We start from the raw sequence: 19,719 nt of genomic DNA on the forward strand, positions 1-19,719 counted from the left end.
TGATATATTATTGTTACAACTGACTATGCGACAAAGTGGGTAGAAGCTAAGGCAACACACAAGGTTGATACAAGGTCAACTACTAACTTTCTCTTTGAAGACTTTATTACGCGATTTGGTTGTCCCTTTGAAATTGTGAGTGATAATGGCACTCATTTCATAAATGAAGTGATAAAGGAACTCACAACAAGCTTCATGATATCCCATCATAAGTCGACACCTTACTATCCACAAGCAAATGGCCAAGCTGAGAGTACTAACAAGACTTTAAGTTCTATCTTGACCAAGACGATAGAGGCTCATTGCACAGATTGGGACTTTAAGCTAACATTAGCTCTATGGGCTTATCGTATTGTGTACAAAGTGGCTATTAATTGTACATCATTCAAGATGGTATATGGCCAAGAAACAGTTATGCCATGGAAGTTTGTCTTTCCTAGTCTTTGAGTAGCTTCACATGAAGGTTGGGATGGTAACCCTTTAGTTGAGCGTTTATATATCCTTGAGCGGGTAGATGAAGAGAGGAAACTGGCTGTGCAAAATGCACTTGTGGAGAAGGATAGGCAAAAGAAATGTTTTGATCGTCATTTAAAGAACAAGTATATCAAGGTTGGGGATAAAGTTCTTATGTATAACGAGAAGAAAAAGCTGAAATATGCAAAAAAAGTACCATATAGAGTATGTGAAATCACCCCACAAGGTACCATTTGTGTGGAAACTCTTGATGAAGAAAACTACTATCTTTGGAATCTTGCACACTCATGTTACTTATGACAATGGGACGGTGACCCAAATCTTTTTGGTTATGCATGTTGGCACTATGGAGGGTAACATAAACCTAGGGTGCACATGGATGTCTGCAACTAAATGTAATATTGATTGGGGCACTGGGAATATCACAACACAAAAACCAACTCTCAGTCCTACCACTCAAACAGTAGTCCCTGATTTATCGCCTCTCAAGGGAGAAAAGAACAAAGCATTGCAGATACAAGAGGTTTATGCATCCATGCCTGTAGCACAAACCTCAAAAACTTCAACTCCCCTACCTAAAATAGAGAATGTGGCACCCAAGAAGCAGCATGTTTTGACAAAGGGAACGTACCAATGGGTCCCTAAAGCTTCATTAATGACCACTAATATTGATCTTCAATCTGGTTCAAAACAGAAGCCTTCTAAAAAAAAAAATCACTCGCCCCAAGAAATGCAAGAATACGTTGTGATGGATTCCTCAACGACCCAAGGCTACTATGATGGAAACAGTCAAATTTGGGTACATAAACGTGCCTTTGTTCTCCCATGTCACCTACTAAAGATCCATGTAGGCCAAATCCTGTAACTCCAAAATGATTTGAAGACCGTGGAAAGAAAAAGATCACACAATGCTACACACCCGTTCTAGAGCTAGTTTGGGTACCGAAGAAAGAATAATTTGTTCCACCTAGCTCAGGAACAAGGAATTCAAATGAAGCTTTGAGCTCTTCATGTAGTTCATTTATGGAGGTACATAGTCTTTTTTGGGAGAGTATCTTACCACCCTTACATCTTGATGGGTGAAGTATCTTACCACCCTTACATCTTGTAAGATCATGGGAGAGTATCTTACCACCCTTACATCTTGATGAATCACCTAAGGTGGAAAAATCCCATTGGTCAAAATCTTCACCCATTACAACTTGGAACAGTTGGTTTCAAAAGGTGATTACAACTTTCCAAAAGGTATGATCTACCCAAGGAAGGGAGGAGTACTTATTAACAATCATTATTTGATTGCTTCCATCTTAACCTTCCTCCTAGACCCCTTAACTTCCAAATCTTAGGGAATAAATATATATAGTCCTATACTAAAGCAAACCAAATTCAAAAAACAAAAAGGTGGATGAAAACAGTAAATGAGCAAGAGCGACTAGCAACAAGAGTGCACCCTATCGGACCCAACACATAGTCCAAATACACCATGTCACATCAAGAAGAACAAGAAACAACCCTCATGTTTTAGATACCTAACCAAACCTATATGTGTCCTCATAGATAACTAGTTCACCAGAGGCATGCGTTTCTATTTTTTTTATGAACACTACCCTTTTTATTTTTCTCAAGTGTTTCACATATGCTACCATGTACTTTCTTGTGAATGGGATTTGGTAGAGAGACTCGTGTGTGAGAAAAAATATGAGGAGTTATAATGGCTAATATGTCTATGGACTACTAGTGACCCGTACCCAGTAACGGATGTTTCTCCAATGGCACATGCCTATTCTTTTGCACAGGATGAGTATACATGCATGGCGAGGTTCTTGATTAACATATATGTGCACACGAAGATGATGAAAAATATGTGGAAGACTATGGCCTCACTGGCAATGATTTTGTTTATCTAGATGATGATAATAGAGGCCTAGCCTTAGGAATGCCACCCGATCTATATAATATCCTTTTCCCTTGATTCCATATGTGATAACAGATAGGTCTATTAGGAGTCTAGATTTTGTTTCAGCTTGTTTTCTAGGAGTTTTGGTCTTTTCACACTGACATGCCTCCTAGAGGTATAGTGCCTTGTTGCTTGATATTGTTGTGTAGAACTTATATACCACATGGTTGAGGACATCTACTTTGACAAAATGAGCACCTATATATCTCCATGCGTACTACTTTCCATGATTCATGCTGGTGCATATTATAATTGTTGATTGTGGTTTTCCATGGTTTGATTAAGTGCATTTAGTTATGTTTTATTATCTGCCATATAGCTATATAAAGTTGCCTTTGCTTAGGTTGATGAACTAGAGTTTAGTCTTATGGATGAGCCTTGAGGTTAGGAGGCCGTGATTTTAATATTGACTCATTTACTTAACCACTAGTCCTAGTTGGTAAAATTATAGTGGTGTTTGAGACCTTAGGAGTGTTTTAGGCATAAAGAAGCTTGCTCGCTCCAACAATGAAAGACACTAGTGAGAATACAAAGGACGTGGAAGCAAAAAGAAAAAGTACCACAAAGGTAAAATCTTAAGATGGAAGAGCAATCACGGCTTGATTTGGTACCTCACTCACATGTATTGTCTATGGTACTAGAGCCCTCGAGGTTCCCAGTGTGGGCGCTTTTCTATGAAAAGCAAAAAGCCTCGGACATAAAAATAAGCACACACGGCAAACAATTTTGAATAAAAAAGAACAAAAAAATGACATGAAAAAGACTTCCATTAAGCTTAAAGTGAAACATTCAAGCTCTTGTTTAGAGTTGTGAGAGTTAGTTGGCTAATCAAAGATGAAAGGCACAATTGGGGAATCTTGCATTTAGATAATCTTCCTAACTTTGCTACTGCTAGAGTAGTCGTTTTAACCTTAGCCATACCTACCTAATTGATGGATTTATCCATAAGCCCAAAACTCTTGATTGATTAATTTCATCAAAGTAAAATTTATTTGTCCTTAATAGTAGTATAGCATTTCATAATTCTTTGCAATTACTCATGTTCTCATGTACTTTATATTTTCCTCATGCTTTATTGCCATATAATTCCACTTGCATACTCTCAGTGAATTTGTTGTGCAGACAATCTATCCCATATGCTCTCCCACTTCAAAGAACGAGCTTCACCTCACTACCTTCCGAGGATGGAATCTACATCAGGAAGGGGGGCATGTTAACCAGTGATGCCGCCATTATTCTTTTGTGCATATATTTAGTCATAGGCCGGGCTTGTCGATCCAAGAGGTTTATAGTAAAAGGCTGGTGATCACCGATGAAAGACACACCAGACCCATTTAGCACTGACTGACAAAATATGAGCATCCATATGTGAAAAGGATGGAAAGCCCTAGATAAGGCTATAAACTAGGGTTTTCAAGGAATTCTGAATGTGCAAGCTTTGCTCGGGATTCACCTCTTCTTGCTTGTTTGTGAGCATGAGAGAGAGAGAGAGAGAGAGAGCGATGGAGCATCAACGAGCACAACGACACGGAGAAGGACGAGCAGTGACGCGGAGGCTAAGTTATTCTCTGTGCGTATACGGAGTCCATCGATGGCAGCACTGTAGGAGGTGAGTGACACACCACCTTGTAGAAGTAGAGCTTCTTTGTATCTGTCAGGTTGTGTGCTTATAGCCCTGCGGCTCGCACACAACGTATAGCAAGTTCCTAGAAGTAGAGACCCTTGAGCCTGAGGGCCTACAACTAGTGGGCTAGCCTTTGCCGCAAGGGCCGATGTTCCATACAAAAAGGGGAGAAAGTAGGAGAGAGCAAATAAAAATAAAATAAATAAAAATATGTAGTACCAGGTTCTATTTGATTGAAAAAAAAGATTATGGGAGTTTGTTCTTACCAATTTAGGGTTTGGATGCTCATTATTTTGAATGGATTACTCATTCTCTTCTGTGGTACTCTATTCTTTAGGGTTCAATCAAACTCGGAAGAGGTCAATGATCAATTCAATCTCTTCATTGTCCTTCATTAGTTCTTGAAGCTCTTCATTTTCTTGAAGCTCTTCAATTGTCAAGTTTGCATCAAGAGAGAGAGAGAGAGAGAGAGAGAGAGAGTGGCAAACCAATCAAGGATGGATTAGGCTCGCATGAAGGCTCAATGTCTAACTCTAAGGCCAGATCTTCCGTTTCATCATCCATTGCATGTGTTGCTATCTTCTTTGTTAGAGTAGTCGTCATGTGCTAATGTTGTTAGGAAATGGGAATGCATAGAAGTCGTGTCGTTCTCTTGAGTTACAACATCTGAGATTTGATATGAGTTAGTGGTGTCAAATATCCGACTTCCTAAAGGATTGATAGGCACAACTTGCCTCCATAGAGTAAGATAATTTGGAGAACTGTAGAAGAAGACCTGCTCACAATGTTTTGGCAACATATATGGTTCTTGTGTTGTTCGTAATGGTTTTGGAGAGGCTCCTTGAGAGGGAAAAAATATTGCGGTGGTCCTAAGTGTATTCACACACATCACTACCACATGTATATGGTAACAAATCCGCCCTGGAGTGATGCGATGAATGAGAGATGGCACATGATTAAAGGGAAGAGCCATGCCCTAAGGACATGATCTGTCCACAAAGGGGAGTAAGCCCAAAGCTTTGCGAAAAGATTCGAACTTCTCACAAGGAAATGCCTTTGTGAAAAGATCTGCAAGGTTGTCCAGTGTTGGCACATAAGCCAAGTTGGTCTCTCCTACTAAGAGCCTCTCCCTGACATAGTGGTAATGCACCTCAATATGCTTTGTGCAAGCATGAAAATCTGGGCTCCTCACAACTCCCAATGTGCTCTAACTGTCAATGTAGATAGTGTTGGCAATGTCTTGTCCAACACCCAAATCATTCATAAGGCATCTAAGCCATACACACTCAACTATAGCTATGAAGAATGCCCTGTACTCAACCTCACAACTAGAAGTCGTCACAGTAGGTTGCTTCTTACTCAACCATGATATACATGAACTGCAAAACATGAAACAAAAACCACTTGTGGTGGACACTCGTGTGTCCAAACAACCAGCCCAATTTGAGTCCAAAAAAGCATGTAAGTCTGGCGGCAATGATCCCCCCTTGGGACAAAACAAGCCAAGATGCAAAGTGCCACTCAAGTAACGAAAAATCCTCTTGATTGCCTGCCAATGCTTAGACCTTGGGCTATGCATAAATCTACTGAGCTATGAGACAGCAAACTAAATATCCGGCCTCGTGTTGCATACATAAATGAGGCACCCAACATTAGTCCCTGGTAAAGAGTGGCATCAGCAAGATCACCAGCATCATGTAGACTCAACTTCAAACCTGTTTCCATGGGAGTGGCAATAGGTTTGCAATCCTCAAGTCCAAACTTACATTGCAATGTCTCTATGTAACATTTCTGATTCAACACCATACCACCATCACACTGCTTAAACTGTATGCCCAAGAAATGATGCAGCAACCCCAAATCTTTCATCTTGAAAGTAGCAATCAAATCAGCCTTAAATTCAGTAATATGTGCCTAATTGGGACCAGTGATTAGCAAATCATCCACATAAAGAGCAGCAATGAGAAGTACACCACCCTCACGCTTGACATACAATGTGTTTTCAATTGAAGTGTTACGAAAGCCTCGTTTGACCAAATGACTGTCAGCTTTCTCATACCAAGCATGAGGAGATTGCTTCAACCCATACAAAGCCTTCTTACATCTGCACACTTTGTCCTGTTGTCCTTTCTTGACAAACCTGCAAGGCTGCATTACATAGACTTCCTAAAAAATATCACCATTCAAGAAAGCAGTAACAATATCGGATTGATGTACATCCCAACCAAAATGAGCTGCCAATGCACATAGAAAATGAACAATAGTCATACGACAAGTCGGAGAAAATTTTTCTTCATAATCTATGCCTTTCTGTTGTGCATAGCCTTTTGCAACAAGTCGAGCCTTATGGCGATCAACCTCACCATCCGGCTTGCGTTTTAACTTGTAAACCCACTTTGTACCAATGGCCTTTTTGCAAGGAGGCAAATCACACAAAGTCCATGTGTCATTCTCTATAAGTGCATCATATTCTAATTGCATGGCAGCCATCCAATGTTTTGAATTATGTGCTTCATCAAAAGACAGAGGTTCCTCAACATCATGTAAGCTAGACACAGCCAAAGCATAACAATATGATGCATACGATGCATGGCAAGAGCCTAAACGAGTGCGACTAGACAAAAGTGTATCCAATTTATTGTCACACAATGTATGCACCAGCTATTTTGGCATACCTCTAGCCTGCTCATTTTCAGCCCTTTCCTCATCATGTACACCCTGCATCAGTAATAGGCTGATCTGTAACATTTTCAAAAACCCCCATAGGTTGTAAATTTCTCATTGGAATTTACATTCGAACTTCCACCACTGAAAAGAGGTGGAAAGTGTCATATATGTTCTATGAGCTTACATTACTGTCTCTAGTACATGATAGCAAGGGCCGAACAGAATCTTCCAGAAACACAACATCTCGTGAAACCAAAATACATTTTTTTGTGGATGATACCGTCTGTAATTTTTGCTTTCAACAGTATAACCAACAAAAATACATTTGACAGCCTTATCATCCAATTTTTTGCGTTGTGTTTGTGGCACCAAAGCATATGTCAAACAGCCAAAAATATGCATGTGCTCAATAGAAGGCTTTCTATCATGCCATGCTTCATATGGAGTCATAGACTGCAAAACTTTTGTAGAATACCTGTTAAGTACATAAGTGGAACACATGATGGCCTCAAGCCAAAACGAATGAGGCAAAGCTTGATTTTGACCATACATCATGCCAGTTCCATAAGTAACCTATTTTTCCTTTCAGCAACATGGTTTTGATGAGACATATAAGACATTGTATATTGGTGTTTTATCCCACGACTAGCCAGAAATGCATTAAATTCATGAGACATATACTCCCCCTTGATCAGAACGGAGGGTGTCCATAGTACATTTCAAGACATTTTCAGCCATAGCCAAAAATTATTTGAAGCACATAATTACTTCGGACTTCACTTTAAGCGGATATACCCATGCATGCCTGGAGTAATCATAAATAAAATTCACAAATTAAAGGTAATTTCCCAAGGATGAGTTTTCATGAGCCCACAAGCATCACTATGCACAAGCTACAACCTGCATGTGGCCCTAACTGAACCATCCTTCAAAAACTTAGAATGCTGCATCTTAGCCAAAATACAGCCTTCACAAACGTTGGAAAGGGGGAAGGGGAAAAAACACCCAGCACACAATCTAGCTGCCTCTCTATAGCCCAGGGAATATCCGACACCCCTAACCACAACAAACTAGCACATGCCATACACCTATTGCACACAATTCAGCTCACACACTTGATAATTAAGCAATTGATACCACCATCCCAGATTCCTACCCGCTTCCCACGCTTCCACAACCCAAATCCTCTCTCTCTCTCTCTCTCTCTCTCTCTCTCTCTCTCTCTCTCATACACAGATTGTGGGGCACACTGCCAACGCACACCGGCACCACTCACACTGGAGACAAGAAGGAATAAGTGGATAGAAACGGCACAAAAAACAATCTGGCAATGATACTATCCCTACTTCAAAACAATCTCAATACACAATCTTTGAGAGACACCCTTTCGGACCTGCTGAGCACCCACTGCTCCTCCTTACTGATACATGACCTAAATGGCTTTCAAAACATGAGGTGAAGCCCTCGTTGGCTTCTCTTTGCCTTGGTGCCCTTGTCCGTGACCATCTGCAGGTCTCGATCCCCCAATAGCTCTTCTTATGCACCCCATGATTCCACCCCTTTCGAACCCGTCCTTGGGGGCTCTCCTTAGCCGTTACAGGTGCACCTTTTGGCCCTGACGACCTACAGCCCACTCTTCAAAAATCACGCGCCATCCTTGGCTCCCTGTGCTTATGGCGGCCTCCAGTTCTTGCAACTGCCAGCCCTCTTAGCGGCTCACCTGCTTTGATAAGCCTTTGCCAACCCACCAAGCTCTAGAGCGCCCAAGTGGCTCTCTTCAGCTTCTATCAATGATGCCATTCAACCTCTGTCCGGCTGCCCCCATGTCGTTTTCAGCCCCCCAGGTGGCCTCCTTTAGCCCTTTGGCGGCCCCTTGCATGCAAGTCTACTGCCCTAAGGTGATGTCCCTTCTCTGACAGACCCTAGCTGCCCTTCATATGGCCACCCTCTCTCTCTCCTTCAGCCTTCTGTTGATGGCCCCCTTTACCTGATGGGCTACCCACTCTGTCATGCAACCCTCTCCCCGGAATATAACTCCGACTCTTGGTGTCTTGCTCCTGCCAAGGGCACCCCCATGTCCTGGCCATGCAAGTGGCCCCACCTTCTCCTGCAAGTCGACCCTCCAGATGGTGCAACCTACCTTTTCTTTTCTTGCCCCCTCATGCTCTCTTCCCATGCTGCATGCAGTGCCACCTCTTCCAGACGACGACAGTCCAGCTCATTTCTGCCTACTTGTTCACCACCCTTCAAAAGTTTACTTTTAAAAAAAATTCTTTGACTTGGGCACTGTTCCCACCATGAAGCCATGCCTTCGTTTAGCTTTGCTCACCAAAGCATAACCACCCGATACAATGACCAAGAGTAAGCTTCAAGGCTCTTATACTGAAAGGATCTCCATGAGAAGAACTCGCCAAGCAACACAATGCGATCATTTCTTCGGCTTTGAACTCAATGCGGCATCCGACATAACGTTATCAACCACAATGATTAGGCCGGCTCAAGCTTCATCTTGGTACCCCTTCTCTCGATCCAATAAAAACTCAAAATGACGAGCCCAAAAAGCCGAGCTGTATAGCACATTGAAGCTATACTTTAGACACCTGTAAATATTCCGATCCGTAGAACTCCAAAACCACAACTTGACCAGTAAAAAGCTGCATTTGGCGTACACGTCACTGTGAGATGATACTGAAGGCAATCTAATGCTTAATCTTGAAGATCTACAGAATCTGGTCAACACTACTAAAAAGATGATTTGGAGGAAAAGGTTTACACCAACTCTCTAACCAACCAAGCTCTCATCGAACATTTCACTACAAATATTGATAATGATGATGAAGAGGATCAATGCCATTCAATTCTTGGATAGGATTCAAGAATTTGTATTAACACAAGATGATTTACTAGTAAACACCCAAACTTAGCAATTAGCACGATGAATATCCACAGTTTGGGTTTTCATCTAGAATTGTTGTTAGGGGACCAACGAACTTACAAATGTATGAAAGATGTCCAAACTCTACTAGTGAAGATGCAGGAAACTACTAGACCACAAGGTTAAATCCTTCTAAAGAATAATACGTCCAGCATTAGGGGGCCACGAACCCGGATGAGTCTTTGAGAGCAGGAGACTACACTAAAAATCTTGTTCCACTTAGTCAAAATTTTGAGGAAGATGCAGCAAGAAAGTTACATTATGCTCAATTACCTTGAAGCAGTACCAGATTCACCAATACTCATGTATGCTATGCCTATGAAAGTTAATGAGTTCCCACACTTCTACCTAGCTTTGTATCCCAAGTACAACAAACCAATGTACCAAGACAGATACATTAGAATTGTGGATCGTATCAAAGAATGGTATGAGCAAAGCAAGGCGCTTTTGGTCGCCTAGAAAAATGTAGGTAATGAGATAGAGTATAAGACTACAGAATCAAAGTTAAAAGATGATCTGATATATTTCAAAAGAATGATGACTCAATGGCTGAGGAGTTGGCCAGCAAAGCCACTTTTGAGCCACAATTCAAAGAAATGACAAAAATTCTCTTTGAAGCCCGGATAAAGGCCAACCAATCAAATCCAGTTGGGTTGGATTCATACTGCTTCAATTTGTCATAAATTGGCCCGAGCAAGGCTTAGGAGAGGCAAGAAAACTCTATACGACCCCGACACCAAGACATGGAATGCTCTAAATGTTGATGGAGCGTTGAGAGCAAGTGGAGCAAGAAGTCATCTATCAAATCATCCACAACAAGAACAGTACCCTAGTGCTCCAAGTCGTAGTCAACCCCCACAAGCAGTCCCGAAGGGCACTTTGAACAAGGCTCCAGATAAACACAAGCACAAATGCTAACATCAACGTATGATTGTGAATTTTGGAATATGGTAAAATTCAAAGAAGAGGGATGTAGACAATGGGAACTTTCCCTATAGAAGTACCAGTCCATAGTCGGATTATCGGCATACTAGTAGTAATAATGACCAATAATTGTACAACGCACAGTCAATCAGAACCCAATATGCATATAGGACCCGCTACTTTCATTTTGGGAACGTCTGTTACTTGTCGGTCATTTGGTCAATCCCTTTGTAGTCATCAAGCTATTACTCTATTATAATCAAGCTATGTTGTAATCGAACACTCAGTGCTCAGCTATACTTTTGGCTCATTGTCTGAATACATCAATTCCAATGTCTTGTGTTCAATATCTGACTCTACTCTTTTAGTTTAGTTATTTATCTTATTTTCCTATGTTCATTCTAAATCTGAATCTGTTCGTTTCTATTGATCTAATCTGACATCTGACTCGAACGTTCTAACATGGAATACCTTGTCACAATGATTAGCTCATTCCAAAGGGTCCAAAGTCTGAAATTTTACCTCAAGGTTAGCTTTCATGTGTCGACCTATTGCAAACCTTTTTATAGTGTATCAAGGTTTTTTTAGCATTGCCAAATACATATCGAGTACAATTCAAGAAGAAAAATGGGCGGTTCCTAGCTTTCAATTGATTCCATGATCATTGTTATAACTCCTTGGAAGAATAGAATGTCTCCTTTGGAGTCTTTGGCCAATCATTTACCATCAAGCTGAGATTATTAGTCTCCAATGATGCCTCCATAAGCACTTTCCAATTCTACTAGGTGCCATCTAGCTTTTGGTCCTATGGAAACACAAGCAACATTGAAACCTTCCATGTCATGAGTAGACCTCAAATGCTCCAAGGTATCACCCAATGTGTTATCAACCATGTCATCTCTACAAAAACTCTCTACAGCATCCTTCTTTGGCACCATGGTCAAGCCACTCTATGATCACAAGAGAACTCTTCATAGACGAAAAGAAATTGGATCGTACATCTACCAAGGGTAGATCTGTAACCCCCTCTACAACAAGTTCAATGCATCCAACCCTCTTCACCACAAAGAGTGTTACAGAACACAAAGCAAGTTTTAGTAAGAAAAGAAAAAGCAAAGCGAAGCCCTTCACAAAAAATGGCAACAATCCAACAGTATTACATGAAAAAATTAAAAGAATAATATATTTCTAAAATGCAAAATCCATTATAGTGCAGTTCACACATAAGTACAAACATTTTAATCCTGATTTGGTTAAAATACACTGCTGGCTAAGTTTAAACCCTCTAAACTAAATTTTGTTTGAAGTTTTGGAATGAGGATCAAGCAATGGCAAGTGCGTATTGCCTACATACATCTTAGGCACTATTTAGATTGGAATGCTTAGACAACATGGCCTTCTTGAAGGGAATCGTTTCCAACCACTTACAAGAAAATACTTACCTCCCCAATACTTGCTTAATATAATCATTTCCAACTATTCACAGATCTTAATTATGTCCCTTGTGCACATGGCCGCAATACTTTCCAACTAATCACATGACATGGTCAATGCTACCTAATATAATTGTTGGGTACCATACCCATCACAATGCTTGGTCCTTAGAAACCTTGTAAAAGACTCCAAAAGGATACCCTCTAAAATTTGAGTAGATATCCAATGTGGGTGCACGTCCACATAAACAGGTCAAGCCCCTGGTTTTTATACAGGCATTGCTCCAATTAATGATTAACTGAGATCCCAAAGAGGATGAGGCAAGAATATAATACTCAAAGGGTAGTTGAGATAGAGAGGATCAAAAATATGATGAAGTATACAATGTAATTCCAAATGCGAACAAAACTCTGTTAGACATCATAGTGTCAAACAGAAAGGTTACAATTTACAGAGATGGAGATTGTCCATTCTGTTCCAAGCAATACATACTCAACTTCCACATGCACTATGAAGCCACCATCAATGCACGCAAACTAAGGTTTAGTACCAAATGTTATGTTAGCTACAAGTACCCACTTTACCAAGTGCAAGCAAAATGGCGCTCATTATGAGATACCTAGCTAACTCTAGTTTGGTGCTCTACAGACAGCACTTTGGACACACCTATACAGTCCAATATCCATTGATGAGGAACAACACTAGCACCCACAGACAAAGCTAGCCTTTTAGCTTCTTCTTGCCTTTTGCATACTATCTTTCTTTCTTCAACCTTTTTGACGTTGCTGGGACTCTCATTGTGGTACACAACTACTGTAGTCCTTTGTCTTGCATCTGTTTCCAAGAGAACAGGCTTCCTCTGAAGAATTACACCTCCACCAGCCACAACTAGAGCCTGCAGATCCCCTCTGTAGGACGGCGAAAAGTCGGGCATAAAGTAGAATTGCATCTTTCCAAACAGCTTTGGTTCCTGTGAAGAGCAATCAAAGTGAGCACTCAAAAGCATACAGCACTTAGATGTAAAATTAGTCTTTCGTTGCATCAACTTCAAGAATTGACGGATGAAAGTGCTGACAAACCTTGCCAGTTGCTGCCAGTCGGCCTTGTTTTGGCCCTCCAAGTGCACCATGGATGTCCACACCAATCTCATATGGTTCTTCACTTACAGGATTACCTGCTTCTAAGCAGGCTGCCACCCCTGAATTCAAGCAAAGTCATTCACACAAAGATAGGCAGAGCAAGCAGGGAGATACATGCATGTCCAATTTGCAAGATTCAAAAGATTAAAGCATTGCTCCTTCACATTAGCAAGCAATCTTACATTCCATATTCAGAATCCACTTTCCCTCTAGAATGGCCATTAAGTACTTCATAGTCCTCCGAGCAGCACCCTGCTCATCCACACCAGCTATGACATGGGTCACATTAGAACTCCAAGCTTTAGAAACTGTGGCACCTGTAATTTTTGCAAATGCGGCCAGCTGATTCTGCACTCAAGAAGCAAAGCACATACAAGGAAATGCAGATTGTATGAGCATTTTATCCATGGGCTTTTGAGATCAAAAGGAAACTGAAGGTGGCAACAGTGGTACCTTTCCATCACTATCCAGAGCTGACCCACAAAGAAGCCACTTTGAGGATTGCACACATGCCCATCTGGGTGAAAGCATCTCTTGACTACCTGAATGTCCTTGCTCTCCTGCTTTCAATTTACTCCTTGGATTATGAGCAGCTTTTGATAATCCTCTTTGACGCCTTTTTCTAGCAGGAAAACTCTCAGCTCTATGTTCAGGACATAGCATAATGAAACATTCCTGAATTTGAACAAACACATTTCCCTGTCAGAGGAGTCAGCATTGCGAGCATCGTTGTATGATGGAAGCTTATATGTAGTGTCACCTCTTCCCATCTACATGAGAGAGCACGTGCACATGGATAATGGTAGCTCTTCCTGCAACGCTTTATGCAACAGCCCAGGGCTGCACCTCTTTTGCCACAGCTGCTGCATTTGATCTTGAGACCTCTTGCCACTTCAACATGAAGATTCTTAGCTTGATCTTCTACAAAGTAAACATCAGGTGCCCTGCACACATTGGAAGACCATAAATATCAAGGCCAGAAAGCTTTTGCAGTCTTGCCAATGCACACATATTACCATTCAGCGCAATGCTTGTGCACATGCACAATTTTTTCTTTGAGTTCTGGTTCTTTGAGAGGAGTACCCTCTCGGTTATAATGCATCATTGGCCCTGTGATCTACAAAACATCAAGTAAACCTTGTTCACACTTCACGGGCTAAATATAGCCACTTCAACCAAGCAGAGGAAAACATTAACAATGCACATTCTAGGTGTGCTATCAGACTTAGAATATGATCGTTTACCTGTGAAGACTTTGATGACCTACAAAAAACACAAACGGACAACTGAGATTCAGCCACATTGTCAGCTTTCTCCGATCCTTCAATCAGGTTTTTGCTCTTCTTGCCATCATCTTCTTTGATCAACTCCATCTTGCTTCTATAAGGCTCTTTCAGTTTCTCTGTTTTCTTACTGCTACAAGCTTTGAGGTTGAACTGCACCATTTCTTTTGCCAAATTGGTAGTAGGCGGCGATTGTTTAGCAGTTTGAAAGCCATTGCAGCCCCTGACAATAATTTGTCTCTCTTCAACACTCTGATTTTGAGAAGACTTGGCACTGTTTTTAGATGAGCAGACACTGACAAGAGATTTATCAGGCTTGAGGAGCACAGACTCAAGCCTACCAGACTTCCGACGCTTTCTGTTCTGTTTTAAAAATGTGCTATGGTTGTCCTGAGCAATTAAAGCTACTCTTGAAACAGTGTCAACGAGGGACTTAGTTGAGATTATTTCTTGGGATGCCCTATTATGGAGATTCTGATCATTGTTTGGGAGCCCTTCAGTTGCAACAAGCTGAGATGTTTCCAATGGAAGGTCTACGACAAGATCATTTTGAGGCCCCTGCTTGAACACACGACGAAACAGATTAAAGACTAGTAGAGGAAAGCTTTTAAAGGAGAAGGAATAATACCTCATTGAATAGAAGAAAGCTTCTGAAGATACAGAATAAAAGTACCTGATCTTTTATTGGGCTGCATTTGATCTCTGGTGAGCAGGGGAGCTGTGTCCAGTCAAAATCATCACTATCATAGCTAGCAGGCATACAATCACCTATCCGGTTTGAAAATTCCTGAACATCAAAATTAAAGTACTAAGCTCATTGACATAATAAGCACATGACAAGCAGAAACAGGCAGTAGAGACTTAATTCCACCTCATTTGCATCCACATCCTGATCATCATCACTGTCTTTGAGGTCGCTAAAGTTTGGTCTGACAGTTGATTGAGTCACTGTTAATTGAGTAATCTGAAGAGCTTCTGTGTCCTGTGAACTTTCGTCTCGAAGCCAAAAGAACGGATCCAGCTTCCTCCTACTTGAATCATCCTTGACAGGCATAACAGCAATCTCTTTGGCATGGTGGGAAGAAGGCTGACTGCATGGCAATCTCATCACTTCTTTACCTTTCCTCTTTCTTGTTTTAGTCGTATTTGAAACTGGTTCTGTTGATGGTTTCCTGGATTTTCCTTCTTTATCAGATTCTTCAGTTATTGCTGCTTTGGAACATGCTTGTTCAATAGAAGGATTCTGGCTTTTAGCTCTTTTGGCTGCTCTCCTAGAGCTAGAGGAGATACAATTTGCTACCTCTGCTTCACTAGGAGGCTCTTTTTCCTTGACCTTTCTTTTGCATGTGTTAGACCGAGAGCCACCACTCAAAACATTATGTCCGCCTTTTTCAGCAGATGAATGAGAATTATGGTGATTTTTATCCTTATGAGCCTCAAATTCTCCTCCTAAAGAAGAGGGCTCGGGAACTTGAATACGCTTCTTCGCTGGGATGGCCCCTTTGAATATGCAATCAGGGGACTTTGCCTTTTTCTTTGTTTTCTGTCTGGAGTCTGGAAAGTTTGTTATATTTGACAGGGCATCTCTGCCCTTGGAGATCCCAGCTTTACTAGTTTGTGCTTGGACTGCAGCATTGGTAAAAGGCATGTTAATGTGGAGGGGGAAAGTAAACAAAGCTAGAACACAAACAACATGGGCACTCTGAAGAGCATTTCAAGAAACAATTCTCTTATGTTTTCATACATTCATAACCAGATAAAAATGCACTCTGTAGAGCTGTTTGCATCTAGTTCAACAAATGAGTGCATGTAATCATAACTGCGACAAGAAGCAACGGTTGGCACTCAAAAGAGCACAATGCATATGCTTGAGAACCCTTCTGGTATATATTACAGCATATCAAAAATTTCAAGGTGTAAAATAAGAAAGAAACACTCTGGAGATCTGAGATCAATGAAAGCATTATGTGAGAATTATCACCTGCTTCATTACCAATGGTGACATTTTGAGAAGCCATTATGTCCAAGCCAGCAGCACCACCCATGCTAACAAAAATTGAAACAAGGCTGTCCATTTGAGGGGCAGCTCTCACCTCTGCAAGAGCCTCAAAAAATATGAGCACATTATCTTACAAAAAATAGTGTAGATTCACATGATAAAGAAGCTTGTTGTCACACCTCTGCGTGTAGTATGGACTTTGCATATTGGGCAGGCTGAATTGCTTTTCATTGATTGTATAATGCAAGACCTTGGAGACAAACACATTGAATCAAGAATTATGCAGATTTCTGAAGTAAATGTATGGTATCAAATGCAGAGACAAGTGCAGTTAAGTAAAATGCAGGCACACAACCATGTGTGTGTCCCCATAATGTAGAGCTGAAGGTAGAAATGCAAGCAAGTGCGCAAAATGTTAAGCTTACCAATACCTTCCTGCAAAAGCACTTCTTTTGAAGGATGCAATGAAATGATAACAGAAAGAAAAGCCAAAGAGCGTGATAAATTGCCAACATTGAAAAGCCCGATCAAGTAGCAAAGACAGCAAAAGCTTGACCTAAGCTCCGTCTTTCAATGAGAAAAACAAAAAGTTCTCTTCTGTGATTCTTGAAGCTAAGATCCTCCATGTAAGGAGATGAATCTTACCTGCAGAATGAATGGTTGCATGTGAGTGAAGCCGCTTCTTTGAACAAACTCAAGCTGGGGGACAAACAAGATGACAGTCAATCTTTGAGGGTTTTGGGATTGTTCTACGATGTTAAAAGTCCTCTTCTCCTCTCTCTCTCTCTCTCTCTCTCTCTCTCTCTCTCTCACCAAATGGGGCATTTCAGTTCACGTCCGAGGCGATCAAGCTGGTGGGCGTCGGAGCCCAAGAGGGCCATAGCCTTCAAAGGAAGGTTGCAGCGTGTCTCGCGCGCGCGCGTGTGTGTGTGAGTGTGTGCGCGCGTGTGTGTGAGAGAGAGAGCTTCGGTACGCAGGGCAGCAATTTTCGACCAGAGAGCGATTGTGGTAGAGAAAAGTAACATTCAAATTTTGAAAACAACAATTTCGCGGGCACTCCTTGATGAAGGATTGACACGCAAGTTGCAATCCTTTAGGGAGTTTTTCCACATAGCCATTCTCAAATGGGCGGCCATCCAAAGCAAAATGGCGAGAGGGAGATAGCTTCAGCACAAAGGAGCTACAACCTCCGCTCGGCATAGCCGGATGGGTGGTAGAAGGCTCTAGCGATTGAGCACATCGCACAGGCCGCCTAGAAGCGTGAGGCATGGAGCAGTCCGTTATAGCGGAAGCAGAAAGCATGTGTTTTGATTGGACCGACAGCGTGTGAGCCGGCTAGCTGGAGGAGGTGGCTCTTAAACTTTCTCGCCCAACGGCAAACCAAAAAAGTAACCTCCACGTCACGAATTCACCCATCGGTGGCATCTTGTGCTCATTACAAGAGTGGTGTGTGTTGCTAAACATGGTTGTTTCAACGAGTTGAGCCTCAATGTGTGTTGCTAGGGTAAAGGGGTCATTAAGGAGACGGCCGCCAGAAGAAGGATGAACCCACCTCCGATCAAAAGACAAAAATTTGGAATATGCTGCGAATTTTGATGATCTGCTGCAAATTGTACCAATAATTCAGAGCCCCGTTTTTGCATTGGACTATGCGCCTCTCTGTCGGATAAGTGTGTGATGCACTGTTGGAGGAGCCGTCGGTCCCATTGAAAAGCGCTAGTGGACGCGCCTCTTACATGATTGATCCACCCAGAAACGAGCTCGAGGTGCTCTGCACGTTTTAGCTTGCCCACTTGTGCCCCTTTACCCTACACATTGTTGTTTCAACAAGTTGAACCTCAATTGGGCATTCTAAAACAAAACGAAAATGAAGCAAAGTCACATGAGGCTGCTAAGGGGGGTTTCCCATGCTCAAAGAAAAAGTTTGTTGCATGTGTAAAATTGCTTATCGCTTGCTACAGCAATGGAATTCTCACTTTGCAAGAATCCTTGAAAAGGAGGGAGTAAGAGGTAACCTTGCCAATTTTGGCAAAATTAGAAGGGAAGGCGGGGGATAGGGCTGCAGGGGTCAACTCCAGCTCACCTGAACACACTGTAAGATGGCTTGTTTCTCTTCTCCTACGAGCTACAAGGCATGTTCAAAGCCTCGTCCCGCATAGTGCATGTAGGGGATATGGAGGCTATAGCTGGTGAGATATCGTTGTCATATGGAGATGTTGCAGGAGTTGTGGGGATTGTGTTGAAGCCTCTATAAGATTCTTGAAAATAGTAAAAGTTTCTAGCGCTTAGCTTCCTGACAGAATGCGTGCTACAAAGCAATTGGCACTTGTTCGTCGTAACTCTATTTTGGGGGTTCTCTCGCTTTGTCTCCTCTCTTCATCATCAAGTCCAAGCCACAGAACATTTCTTTACAATGCATGGGCTACAAGAACTGTAGCACCTACAAACCTCCCAGGGGTTACGCACTTCTGACAATCAAAGCTAAAGTTATGGCTATTTTTGTGACGGGTTGTCTACCATGTATGGCAACCTAGTTGTGCAATCCATCCTCCCAAGGATTATGTAATTCTGACAATCAAAGCTAAAGATATGGTTGTTTTTGTGACGGGTTATCTTGAGCATACGGCAACCTACTTATGTAATCCACAGAGTCCTTTTTTTAAAGCTTTTGTCTTCTTTTAATAGCCTTCCCTTATCTTTTCCAACCAAACATAGCCTACATATTATAATTAGCTAAAAAAACATGCAAGCATTTAATCTTAACAAGCAAGCACTTAATCTTCACAAATTTCACATTTGATAATAGATTCTTGGTCGTAAAGTTTTCCTCTTCAAGAAAAAGTTAGCAAGAACACTTGCTTTTGGGGACACGCTTTTGCTTTTATGATGAAAATGACTTCTAAACTATGCTATAATCATAATTCTCATAAAAAGTATTCATAAATCATAAAAAGCATAAGTTGTGAGAAATGATGCCTCATTATTCATGATACAATTAGTTGACATCTACTGACAAGCGCAAGCGCAAAACGGAGTCCAGCAGCCTCTATGCCAGGCCCTTGCACGCAGAACTCGTCACGGGGAGTGAACAGGGGACACCACCTAACTTTGAGTGGCTAGGACGCAGACAACAGCAATTCAAATAACACTAACACAACATACCGCACAAAGAGAGAGAGAGAGAGAGAGAGAGAGAGAGAGAGACGGAGGGGATGAAAACCCTTCGGAATGTGAGGGCAAAATTGATTCAAGATGGTATTTACAAAACCCTTCGTTTCGGCGA

General features: G+C 41.6%; 1 protein-coding gene across 1 annotated transcript; it reads right to left on the bottom strand.

Annotated features, from left to right (window-relative positions):
* Positions 1–12,344: 12,344 nt before the first annotated feature.
* On the bottom strand, positions 12,345–17,454 carry LOC147446288 (protein BREAST CANCER SUSCEPTIBILITY 1 homolog). Its single transcript, XM_086525540.1, has 13 exons — positions 17,250–17,454; positions 17,082–17,135; positions 16,616–16,686; positions 16,419–16,532; positions 15,309–16,063; positions 15,111–15,224; positions 14,399–14,995; positions 14,171–14,271; positions 13,915–14,098; positions 13,608–13,829; positions 13,337–13,502; positions 13,095–13,213; positions 12,345–12,985 (listed from the first exon to the last, which is right to left on the bottom strand). The coding sequence occupies exons 1-13, from the start codon at positions 17,315–17,317 to the stop codon at positions 12,635–12,637; spliced, it is 2,916 nt and encodes a 971-aa protein (XP_086381666.1). The 5' UTR covers positions 17,318–17,454; the 3' UTR covers positions 12,345–12,634.
* Positions 17,455–19,719: the final 2,265 nt, after the last annotated feature.

The sequence above is a fragment of the Adiantum capillus-veneris genome, chromosome 12 (genome assembly GCF_014529385.1).
Source record: "Adiantum capillus-veneris isolate H3 chromosome 12, ASM1452938v2, whole genome shotgun sequence".
Lineage (NCBI taxonomy): Eukaryota > Viridiplantae > Streptophyta > Polypodiopsida > Polypodiales > Pteridaceae > Adiantum > Adiantum capillus-veneris.

Excerpts from the sequence above, each read along its gene's own strand:
- LOC147446288 (XM_086525540.1), bottom strand. The coding sequence starts at position 17,317 with ATGGCCCTCTTGGGCTCCGACGCCCACCAGCTTGATCGCCTCGGACGT. Across the intron at positions 15,225-15,308 it reads AGGATGTGGATGCAAATGAG|GAATTTTCAAACCGGATAGG; the intron begins GTGGAATTAAGT and ends TTTGATGTTCAG. Across the intron at positions 12,986-13,094 it reads GACTGGCAGCAACTGGCAAG|GAACCAAAGCTGTTTGGAAA; the intron begins GTTTGTCAGCAC and ends TGCTCTTCACAG.